The sequence below is a fragment of the Ambystoma mexicanum genome, chromosome 6p, assembly GCF_040938575.1.
Source record: "Ambystoma mexicanum isolate Mex_15411 chromosome 6p, UKY_AmexF1_1, whole genome shotgun sequence".
NCBI lineage: Eukaryota > Metazoa > Chordata > Amphibia > Caudata > Ambystomatidae > Ambystoma > Ambystoma mexicanum.
Genome location: NC_090935.1, coordinates 461959631 through 461972582, shown reverse-complemented (window position 1 = coordinate 461972582; position 12952 = coordinate 461959631). Strand labels below are relative to the sequence as shown.

The 12952-nt window shown below is 43.1% G+C and overlaps 1 protein-coding gene across 1 annotated transcript in view; it reads right to left on the bottom strand.

Moving 5' to 3' along the window:
- LOC138510734 (sodium channel protein 1 brain-like) overlaps nt 1-12952 on the bottom strand; it is a 640892-nt gene that overhangs the window by 598848 nt on the left and 29092 nt on the right. Inside the window, exons 3-4 of the mRNA XM_069626485.1 lie at nt 11369-11542; nt 10115-10204 (exon numbers count right to left, since the gene is read on the bottom strand). Coding sequence (XP_069482586.1) covers nt 10115-10204; nt 11369-11542 — 264 coding nt within the window. The remainder of the gene's footprint in view (nt 1-10114; nt 10205-11368; nt 11543-12952) is intronic.

The following is a 12952-nucleotide window of genomic DNA, read 5'->3' as shown; positions in this document are numbered from 1 at the left end:
GGGAGGTGGGATAATGCAATGGGTTACTAAAATGAAACTGGGGTGAGGAAGTGGGAGGAAGGGTAATGTAATCGACTATTAATGGGGCACTGAGATTAGGAAGAGGGAGATGGGAGTAATATGGCCCTGGAATGAGGAATAGGCAGGCAGAGTATTGCAATGGGCTACCTATGGGGTCCTGGGACAAGAAAGAGAGGTAGAAGTAATGCAACAGATTACTAATAATGAACTGGGATGGGAAACAGGATGGTGGGTTAATGCAGGTAACAGGAAGATGAAGATGGAGGCCCGGGTAATGCAACTTATCAATAATAGAGTACTGTGATAAGGCAGTGTGAGTCAGGGGTAATGCAACAAATTACTCATGTGCTACTGGGAGAAGGAAGGTTGAGGTGGGTTAAATGGGGTACTGGGCCGAGGAAGGAGAGGTAGGGTAATGTGGTACTGCAGTTAGGAAGAGTGGGATGGGGGATGTAATGCAACAGAGTACTAATGTGGCACCAGGAAAGGTGAAGCTGAGGTAATGTAACAGCCTATGCATGGGATACTGGCAGGGTTAATGGGGTACTAAGACTATGAAGTGTGAGTTTTGGTAATTTGGTACAGGGAACTGGGAAATGGAAGAGTCAGGCAGAGGACATTGGCTACTGGGACAACAACAAGGGAGTCATTCTTGGATGAGGAAGAGAGTGGTGAAGGTAACAAGGAAGATTACAAATGGGGTTATCGGACAAATACAAGTGAAGTGGGGTCAACATGGTAGTGAAATTGAAAGAGGGATGTAGGGGTAATGCAAAGGATTACTAATTGGGTTTTGGAAGGAGGATGAGTGTGGGGTGATGCAAAGGCATACTAGTGGGGCATTGGAATGGGGAAGAGTGAGGCAGGGGTGATGCAGCTGATTACTGATCGGGTACTGGAATGATGAAGAGGGAGGTGGATGCATCAAAATTGATTACAGAAGGGGAATTCAGAAGAGGAAGTGAGAGGAAGTGTAATGCAACAGATTATTAAAGGGGTTCTGAGATGAGGAAGGGGCGGTGGGGTAATGAAACAGATTACTAATGGGGTATAGGGAGGAGGAAGAGTTAGGCAGGGTAAATATTTCCTGAGATGAGGAAGAGAGAGGAGGGGGTAATTAGGTACTGGGATCAGGAATAGCAAGATGTTGGTGAAGGGCAACTGGGACTAGGAAAATGGTGCCATTGGAAATGGGTTTCTGGGATGAGGAGTGAGGCAAAGTAATTCAATGAGTTACTTATGGGGTACTGGAAAAAGTAATCAGGATGTTGGGATAATGCAATGGATTACTAAAGTGATAGAAAGATGGAGGCACGGGTAATGCAATAATCTGCTATTGCGGGACTGGGATGAGGATGTTTGAGGTGGGGAAATGATACAGATTATTATTGGGTGAGGTGGAGTAATAGGGTTCCTGGGACTTGGAAGAGTGAGGTGGGGTAATGAGGTAATGGAATGAGGAAGAGGGAAGCAAGGTAATGGGTCACTGATACAAGGGAGAGAGAGAGGTGGGGTTAACGAGGTATTGGGACAATGACTAGGGTGTTAGTTGTGATGAAACAGATGGCTATTGGGGTACTGAAGGAGATTGAGGTGGGCGAAATGTAATGGATTTTTAAGGACGAGTGAGGTTGGGGTATTGAAATGGATTTCTCATGGGGTACTGGGATTAAGAAGAGAGGTGCATGAAATGTGGTACTGGGATGAGGAGGAGAGAGGCAGGGTTAACAGGGTACCTGGAAGAACAATAGGGAGTAGGCGTTAATGACATGTTTACTAATGGAGTACTTAGACAAGGGAGATGGAAGCAGGGGAAATGCAGTGGATTTGTAATGGGGTACTGGGACAAGGAAGATTGAGGCAGGGATAATATAATGGATTACTAATATGTTACTGAGATGAGGAAGAGTGAGTTGCATTAATGGGAAACTGGGATGGGGAAGAGAGGTAGAGTAATAATGCTCTAGGATGAGGAAGAATAAGGCAGGGTAATGAGGCACTAGGATGAGGAAGAGGGAGATGGGGTAATTAAATGGATTACTAATGGGTTATTGGCACACAGAAGAGTATTTTCATGCTAATGGGGTGCTGAGACTAAGAAGAGGCAGGTGGGTTTGATTAGGACTGGGATGTGAAAGAGTGTGGTGGGATTAATGCAACCGATTACTTATGTGGTAATGGAAGAAGGAAGAGTGACATGGAGTTAACGGGGTATGGGATGAGTCTAAGGGTTGTAGGGGTAATGCAACTAATTACTAATGAGGAAATGGGACCAGGAGGAGGAGGCAGGGGTAAAGTAATGGACTGCTAATGGGGTATTGGACAAGGAAGAATGAGGGTGATTTAAAAGGGTTCTAAAATGAGGAAGAGGGGGACTGGAGTAATGGACAGATTTTTAGTGGGGTATTGGGATATGGAAGAGTGAGGCAAGGGTAAGGCAAGAGATTACTAATAGGGTACCGTAAGGGTGTCAAAGTAGACATGGGACACAAAGGTGGCATGATATTTGGCATACACCTTTATTGAACTGAAACTAAAGAAAAGTACCTTATCTGTCCCTATAGTTAAGAGATGTTCCCTGCCTCAACCAAAATGAAGGATACTCTCAGAATGTCAGTCAAATGTAAATAGTCCACTGTCCTATGTCCCAACCCTATTTCCGTCCCTTAAACTTCATCAGAAACCTTTAACTAGATTGTACCTTGCTTATAGCAGGATGTCTCCCTCCTTCTCTTTCCCTAGCCATCAGTAGGCTTTAATGTGTTGCTCCCCCGTGATTGAGGAGGCCTTTCTCTCCCCAGACCTTCTCAGTAAAGTTGCAAGTTGCAAAACAGTATCGGGAAGGTGTCTCCCGTCTCAAAGATTTTGCCAGGCTCTCTTTTCTAATAGCTTTATTTGTCAAAGTTGTATCTTCTGCCAAAGGATATATCTCCCCTACACTGGTCTTCTCGTAAATTGTGCCGAAAGGACCCCCTTCTCCCCTTGGGGCTTTAGTGACTTATGCCAACAGATCTCTCCCCCTGGACTTCTCGTAACCCGTGCCAAAGGATCACTTCTCCTGGTTTTCTCATGTCGTTGTGTGGGTCCCAGACCCCGTTCTCAGCTCTGTAAGCTGGATTTCTTAAGCCCAGTTCACTAACCTGCCAGGCATTCTTTTCTATGTATAACTCTCTTTCAGCTTTGTAAGGTTCTTATTTCGGCCTCGTTCACTATCCTTACAGGCCTCACTTTGAGCCTCTTTGGTGTGTTCCTTTAGCCCCTTCATTCTCAACTGGTCTCTCTTTTTGGTCCCACTTAGACAAGGAAGATGCCTCTACACTTCCTCCCAACCACAGCCTCTGTGGTCTTCCTATACCTCCCAGGGCCTACTCTGCATACCTTTTCACTTGGTCCATGAGGGTTCTAGTCCTCAGAAAAACTGAAAAGCTTCTGCAGCTCTGCTGGGCTCTCACGGTCTTCTTTCCTCTTTCAGTGTCTCCACCATGCTGGTTGCTCACCGCACCTTGGGTCTTGCCTGGACCACTCAGATGGCTTGGTTTCTGCCACCGGATGCCGGGTTCCCCAACATCCAGGGAGTTTCTAGTACTTCTCTGCCTTCTCGGTCCCTGCCTCCTTGCACCAGGCATCAGGTCTGCAGCGCGTCCTCTCTGCATTGCTCTGCTCACTAGCATGAAGCTGCTCAAGGAAGTTTTTATGCTGGATTGCCTTTCTAGTCTCCAATAGCTTGTATGCTCGTATGGTTCCACGTAGGGCTCTTATTGCCCTGCTCTTTCTCGTGGCAGCACATTTGGAGTCACCCATATTCACTCTCCACTCACTATTCCTCATCACAGTAATATAGGGTAATGGGGTGCTGGGGCAAAGAAGAGAGAGGAACGGTAATGCTGGTGATTAATAAAAAGGTACTCAAACGAGGCAGATGGATGCAGGGTAATGCAATGGATTATTAAGGGGGTACTGGGGCGAGGAAGAGTAATGTAGGGTAATGCAATTGGAATTCTACAGGTGTATTGAGATGAGAGTGAAGCAGGGAATGATGGGAAACTGGGATGAGAAAGAGAGAGGTGGGCTCATGAGTTACTGGGACGAGGAAGAGTATGGTGTTGGTAACGGGCTTCTGGAATGCAGAAGAGAGAGGCAAGGTTAACGCAATTAACTACTAATTGTTGCTGCAAAGGAAAAATAGTGAGGTTGGGGTAATACAATAGATTTCTACTGGGGTACTGGGATGAGGAAATGTGAGGCAAGGCTTATGCAATGGGTTACTAATGCACTACTGGAATGAGGAAGTGTGACAGGGGTTGTTAGGGAGAATTCCCCAGAATGGCTAATTTCCCTTACCTATTGAGTCCCTCAGCAGCTTTGCTGGATTTCTAGGATTTATTTTTTTCACCTGGTAAGAGTGTGAGCCTTTTTTCCCACTCTTACATGTGTTTTGCTGTGTGTGTAACATTTTCTTGTGTTCATAGACTGTGGAGCCTCACCTACTCCATAGGCATCATATTTTTACTTTGTGTTACACATCACCTTCAGTGCAGTGACACAGGGTTGTCTTTTAGACTTCCCAATGCAGACTCCATTTTCTGGGAATGACTACTGTCTCCCAGAGCATGTAAAGTTGCCATTGACTTTATTAGTCTCTTTTAAAACTCAAGGACCAAGTGCAAACTATCTTACATAGAGTTCTGGAAAGGGTTAATATTTATCCCTTTTTGCCTGTTTCTCTTGGAACATTGTTTTGTTCCCTTTTCATTAAGACTTGGCTGGTGGCAGTGGTAACTACCCTATTTTTCCTACCTCGGTTATCTTAAATAGCCCTGGTATTGTTTTAGGCTACCTTGGTAGCCTGGAACCTAAACCCGCTGGAACATATACGTTTTAATATGGTTCCGGCTGGGTTTATTTGCCATATCTTTTTGTAAAAGTCTTTCTCGTGTTTTACTCTGTGCGCCAAACCAGATTTGGCTCCTTTGTTCACCTTCCTTTCGCGAGCTTCTGCACAGAAGCCCTTCTTAGGCGCCTGTATGTCTAAGGGGGACAGGATGTGAGGGAGGGCGTTAGGACTCCCTGCACAGGGTCTTCTTGGAGACCCATCTCTCACTCTGATATGATTGGCTGTGGTGACTGTCCCGGTGGGACAGCCACTCAGCTGTGTGATTGACAGCCAGGCTGTGTGAATGGGGGAAAACTGCATTTCGCGGGCTGGAAAGGCAGAGTCGCCACTGGATTGAGAGCAAATGAGAAGCTGACAGAAGAGGACCTCTACCACGACTGAACCTCCCGGTGAAGCCCTGCTGCGGGTCCGAATCTTCAAAATTCAACGACATGGAAGATCTGCAAGGAATCTTCTCCCCTAGAGCTGGAGGGAACAACAAGTTCGCCAAACTGCTCACTAGGCCTCCCTTCTCTGGTCCAATTTGCTGTACAGAGCTACAGTGAACCGGATAGCAAGGAGGAACGGACCCTGCTTGCGTTTTAAGGAGCGCACCTTTCATTCATCGCTTTGCTCTGCTGCTGGTTTCTTCCTTGGGCAGTGCAGGACCCTCCACTCTTCCTCCTTCTTGTCAGTCCGACAGTCGCTTCAGGAACTGTGAGCCTGCAGGACCTGTCAGGAACGTCTGCCTCAGCTACGGCATTCTTCTGCTCTAAAGGTACTGTGCTAACCTGGTTGTTCGTCTCGTCCAGCCGCGGTGAAAGTGTGTGAAATCTTTCGCCAATCCGAGGGCTTGTCCTCTATTCTTTAAAGTAACTTTTCTTCTGACCAACTTGGTTCTGAACTCTTGGCAAAGACTTAACCGCGAAGTACCCTGAACTGTGTGATCCTCTGCAAAGACTTTGGTCCATTGACTTTGGGCCAGGTCCCTTTAATTTGATTTCCTCACTGTAGTTCCTTTTTCTAGATTGCCCTGTTTACTTACTTTTTGGTGCTGCTCAATTTCTTTATCTTTCCCTCCCTTTTAAATTGCTGGCGTGCCATTTTGCTCACACTTCATTTTGAGCCTAACTTGTCCTGAATCTATTGGGTGCGGTCTAGTGTTTTAGAAACGTGATTTTTCAACTGCTTGATAATAGTGCAATGTTCCATAAATGATGTGTAAATAAATGTATATTCTTTTACTCAGAAACCTTGAGTCAGTGTTTGTTTGAATCATAGTAATTTCCATTGTGTAACTATTGATACTGCTCACTTTACTCTTGAGATAAGTCTGGCTGCTCAGCCATCGCTACCACTTTACTGTGTAGTACAGGCTTGTACCAAAGGTGAATTTGTACTGTCACTTGTAGTCCTAATTGTGTGTGGTGTTCCCAAAGGGTACTGCCTATAATTCTGCCTAACAGGGGTAATGAAAAGGATTACTAATGATGTACTGTGATGAGGAAGAGGGAGGCGGCAGTAATTCAACAGATTACTATTGGCGTACTGGGAAGAGGAAAAGAGACGCAGCGATGAGGATGCATGAGGTATGTGTACGTATATATACATAATATAATTTCATATGCATGTTTAGAAACATAATATAATTAAGGCTCCCAGTTGTCTGTTTTTACTGATTTCTACACATAAATACAGATGGAAATCAATCTGCTTTCTGTCGGTATTTATTTATAAAAATGGGGAAAAATGGGGAAAAATGAAAAAAACATGGAAAAAAAATGGAAAAACAGGTCTTTTCTGTCTGGTTCTCTTTGATGTCACTCATACATCACAGGCCAATCGCATTGCAGATTGCCAGCATGGAGAGTGTAAAAGTGGTGTAAAATTAGCATTAAAGTTCTTCAAATTGTGAACAGCATATATTTGAAGTCCGCAGCAGTCACATGACCATTTGTTGTTATGGAAAAAATTGAGCCAGCATGTGTTTCCTATATGGATGCACGTGTGCTTTAATAAATAAATGTATTTATTAGAATACATTCTGGATGTGAATTCTCTTTGAATATGAGAAAAAATAAATGTGGATAAATACAGAATAAAAAATTCAAAAAATAAATATGGATAAATACAGACGGAAATGGCAGAAAAATAAATACCATAAAACCGGAAGTCTTAAATATAATATTCACTAACAAAAACATTGTTAAAGGCACGTTATGGTTAAGTTGCACTTGTAAAAACCTATACAATTCTATTGAAAAACGTTGTTACAGGGACGTTATGGTTACAGATAAAACCGAAACCCCCCCAAAATTCACCAGGTATGGTAAGCTAAGCAACCATAACTCGCGGCACCAGTGTGCACTGCAAGGACTAACACCCATGACATCAAAGATGCCATCACAAATCTCATTGATGACATCACTGATGACATCACATGTGCATTTAGTTTTCATGGAAAGCCTCCACAAGGGATTGTTATTGTAATGGTGGCAGACAACTATCAAAGATCATTTGAAGAACTATCATGAGATAAGTAGTTCATTTTGCAATGCATTGCTATACACACCATTGTATTACAGACTTCCTTGCAGCACATGAACCAACTCATGTGGGCATGTAGCCATTGTCTGCACCATGCCCAATAGAATTTTAATCTTGAAAATCTTTCCATGTTACATAGTGAAATCATGAATGTTTTCGTTTTAGAGTTTTGGGTACTGTGAAACATGTAAGAGGTAGCTACCATTGCCTTAATAACTACATAATTGCACTACTGCACAGAAAACATAAAGACAACACAATGCATACAAATATGAGCATACACAGGGAAATTACATTAAGCAAACAAGGAGCAGTATTACCAGAAAGTGTTCATAACATAACTGAGTACCTTCATGCACAGAAATGATTGCAGAGTTTTACGATTTCTTCTTCCTCTACATGTATATGTATCATACGATGTGAGTGAACCCTGAGGAGAGTACTGCAAGATCATATGAGAAGGAGATAGAACCTTTTGAATTGTTACTTCCTGACTGTTAGTGAAGAAAAGCACCTGGCCTACTTATTTCAGTGAACAAAAAAGGGGCAGCCACACATGTGATGTCATCAGTGATGTCATCAATGAGATTTGTGATGCCATGGGGGTTAGTCCTTGCAGTGCACACTGGTGGCGCGAGTTATGGTTGCTCACCATAACTGGTGAATTTCAGGGGGTTTTCAGTTTTACGTGTAACCATAACGTCCCTGTAACAACGTTTGTCAATAGAATTGAATAGGTTTTTACTATTGCAACTTAACCATAATGTCCCTTTAGCAATGTTTTTGTTTGTGATTTTCATAGGTTTTTAGTAGAGCATTGTAACCAGAACGTTCCTTTAGCATAGTGTTTTCTGTAAAGATGATAGCTTTTTGGTACTGCAACGGAACCATAGCGTTCCGTTGACAAGGGTTTGTTACTGATTCCTTGGCTGCCCTCATTATGAACATATGGAAAGGCTAAATTGTCTGGTGTATGTATCCATTTGCGCTACCGCTTCCTTTTCCGAATAGTGTTGGTGTATCTTAGCAATTACAGATGTAAATTCTAAATGTTGGTGAGTTTTTGAGTAGTTTTTCTTTTTGTGTTGACATTGCATGGTGAGTCTGAGCCGCACAGTACTGGCCCAGATGAGTACAGATGAGCAAAATGGACGTTTCCTATGGAGACGGCACCTGGTCGGCATATGTGCAATCACACTGCAAGTATCCGTAGGACTCCATTAGTAGCTGCATGTCCGCATTTTCTAATGCACTTTTAAATAGTTGTGAAAGCGCACGTGTATCCGTTCTACACCTATACCCATGCATAGGTCATCTACTGTGTGCTGCTAACACCGCCCCTGTCGCCAGCCCTACGGATTCATACGGTAGGCTACCGCATTTCAAGTACTCCTGCCGACTACGTGGGTGGCTCTGCAAACCTAGCAATGTGTGGCTAAAGCACGCCTGACTGTATGACACCCGCTGGTAAACAAGGAACAGCAACTTGCAGTGTAACATGGGCATTTTAAATGTCGCATTCATTTGATTGATGTGCTGCTTGTCTTTCCATGACCCGTGAAACAGACACATTGTGTCTGCACTGAGCAGTGTGACGGAAAGTGTAAAGAGGTTACCTGCGGGTCATACAGTTGAAGAAAACATGTAACTGCAGGTGGGACAGTTTCTAGTGAGTCTGCAAAATGGCAATGCCGGTGCGGCTTGGTCACACACATACTAGTGCATGTAAAGGCAAGTAAGCAAACAGCAGAATGTGCAGAGCACAAACAATGTTAGTGGTAGTTAGAAAAGTACTGTAGCTGAAAGAGTCACACAGAATAAATGGCTTCCTGCTCCATGTAATGAAGCTGTGTTTTGCGTTGTTGTAAACATTCTTGTATTCCAGAATGGATATATTTCCGTGAATGCTACTCCTAAGACTAATGGTGTAACATGAAGTGTTTGTACTGCATGTGACAACAACTGAAATGAAAGCACAAGGGACCAGTGGGCAGTCTACCGCCCTTCCAATAATTCTGTAGGGTAGTTTGAATCGGTTAGAAAGGGGGTCGCTGTAGAAAAAGATTTCTTTACATGTTGCACAGCGTTTTGAAGAGTGTCAGTGTGCCACACTTACTACAACAAATTTTCCACTACTTTCAAGAAGAGCACCAAGGCATTTTGGATGGGATGTGCAGAAATCGGGATGGCAGACATAGTAAAATGAACGGTATAGCTGGGGGAAAACTGTTTGTGCTGTGAAACGTCATATTCCCATGTGTGCAATGTGTGAAGTACGCCATTGTCGCATGTCGTACAAAGGCACAAATACACTTCTTCATAATGTACTGCACTTTCTCCATTTGCAGACCAAGGGCCTCATTAAGACCCAGGCGCTAATGGGTTAACGGCACCGTAAAAGGCTGCGACGCCGTTAACCTATTAGCGCCTAATTACGAGGTCCCTTTGTGGGACCCGACCTTAACAGCTGGTTTTACCAGCCGTTAAAGTAGGGACCCGCAAAGGGACCTTGGTGCTAAGTCCAGTGCCGCAATTTGCAGCACCGTACTTAGCGCCTTCCCCATTCCCATTGAGCCCTATGGGGCAAAAATGGGAATGGGGGAATTACCGCCCCACCAACCTTGTAATGGGGTGGTATTTCCCCCTTTCTCCATGGCGGAGTCGGTAACTTACCATCATGGACCATGATGCCAATAGCACCATGGTCTTCCACCAGGGTCGTAATGAGGCCCCAAATAAAGAATGACGCAGAGGCATCGGTGTCTGCAGAATGCAATAGAAAGTTATGCAAGAGATCAGAAACAAACGCATGACCTGGGCAAGTGCCTCCTTCATCGCAAACGGAACTGAAAGTCGTGTAACATGCTGTGCAATTTTCGTTCCACAATGAACAACAATAATATCAACATAATTGCGTGTCACTAAAGTGTCACAAAGACAAACCAAAATCAGTGACTTCATTGTAGGTACTCCATAGTACTACACATTCAGATGCTAGATTCCAAAATGAGCTGCCACAGCACAGTGTTTTCTATTAACTTTCAGTTAATGTATTTCGAACTCCCCTAAAACCTGCTCGCTGTGGCTCATGAAACACACAGCCATAACCGCACGATCTGCATTTCTGTCGACAAATACACTGTGTACCACAGTCTGTGCATACACACCACACCCAGAAACCTAGGCTGTTGGGTGCAGGAGTAGTAAATGGTATGTAGGAGGCTGTGAGCTTTGGTCATGTTTTACATGTGTGCTCCTGAGCACGTCCTTTCATGCTGCCATATCTTACAGCACTTCCTAAAAAGAGAGAGTCTTCTAAGGGCCTAACCATAGCAAAGGCAAACAGTGACATATGGCTCCCTATTGTGCAACAGGGGCAATGATGTGCACTTCTGCTGATCGACCAAGTCTACAATGTCCTCCACAACCATTGCGTACAAGTCACCAACCTGACATGCATACAGACTGACGGGTGCATGACTGTATTGCATTGTGGTGGCTGTCATGAAGGACTAGCCTGCTGGGTGCATTCCATTCTCATCCAAAAATGTTTAACAACTGCTGGATGGATTAATATAGGTTCCCTCATGGTCTTTGTGGCCAATTTGTTTCTTAGTAGGCAAAATGACATCCAGTGTTTTAGGCTTTGCGCTTTTGCAAAAAACATCTTTTCATAGTAATTACCGGATGTTTTACCACTACCACCAAACCTGTAATCTGGCCATAAGGCTTGAATTTATTTTTGAAATTCCGATATCTTTCAGGAAGCATATTTGAGCATTTGCAGTTCATGAGCCTTAAATTATTTGTCAGAATGATATGCACTGTACACATATTCATGCCCTAGACATTCAAAATTGCTGTATCCTTTTTCTAAAGCCGCCATGGTTAAACTAAGACAGTAAAGAACTGTAAATAGTTACTTACCACAGTTAGACAGAATTCTAGAATCATCCAACTGTCTGTAAAATATGTTGCAAAGCCTAGTCCCGTAATTTTAATTAACACGTCCACATTAAACCAGGCGGTGTAGAAGAAATCCAGGTACCTCAAAAACAGCTGCAGGTTATCATTGGACTTTGCATATTTATCATCGAGGGTCTAAAGTATTCAAAGAGACACAATAAAAAAATGCAATCACTGGGCAGAGCACTGATTTTCACACATCACATGTTCTCAAAAATATCTTACTTTCTTGTGGTAATTTTGGATTTAAGACTTAAAGCATTTCACCATATATATTCTATGTTTGAGATACTCACTGAGTAGTGCAAAAACATTTCTGATATCCTAAATGCTTGGTGAAAAAGTTTGAGTTTTGCATAGTTTAAAATTATAGTGATTCATTACACACTAGCATTAACTGTGAATATCAAGTACTATTTGTATTATATTTTAATATTAATTGCTTGTGTCAAGGAGTTTAAAGATAACATGGTGATTAAAAGAAAGAGGCATTTCACCCCACATGTTGTGTGATACATGAAAGTCAGACAAGGTCCCAGGATTTCAGAAAAAAAAATTCAATTATTTTGTTGTGAATATATGCTTATTCTAATAATTTCTAGGTATATGAAAGTTTAAAATGACTACACTATGTGCACAAGACGATAAAGAAAGTGTCAGGGTGCCCAATCTGATGGAAAGAATCAGTGGAATTACAACATACTCATAATCATGCATTTACATTTTAAAACATATTTAAAGACAAGCACAACAATAAGGTAAACGTAGGTTATTATTGTACAGTAACTATAGAAGTGGATGAAATATGGCTGACCAATTTTCTCTTGGTGGCTATCAAAGAAGAACTTATTCTGTGTTTGTCTTTATTCAATTTGTTTCATTATTTAAATCCATGTTCGTAAGTACTTTGCTGTGTATTTGTTATTTTCATCACTTTGGGGACCTAATTTATATTTTGTTATCACACTGCAAAGATCCCATGTCCAAATCCATTGTAGGAATGAAAATATACTTGGCAATGTTGATAACATTAACTGCATACTTTGGGCCTCATCACGAGTTTGGCGGTAACCCTTAAATGCGGCGGTAGCACTATTTCCGCCACATTTAAGGGTCGGCTACGTCATGCTCTTGGTGGATTTCCCCCGAGCTTTCAGCTGGGGGTAAATCCGTGGCAAAATTGCCAATTTTCGACGCTATTCCTGCCAGCGGGAAATCCGCCGGCGATTATAGTGCAAATTTTCACCATTGGGCCTAATGGGGAATGAGGAATTCCCGAATGGGCCCAATGGGGAATGGGCACTAACCGTTCTACCAAACCTGTGATCCAGCGCTAATAGCGCCGGGGGGTTTGGCGGTAGGCCTATTAGCGCCGACGAGCCCAACTCGTGATGAGGCGCTTTGTATTATGGAACACTAAGCAGGAGGCACAGTTACTGTGACTAAATTACTACTGCTCTGCAGGAGTACAGAGATACACAGTGGCTAAACTGCCTACTCAGCCTCACGCTACTACAAACCAAACTGTGATCAAAATCATAAAGG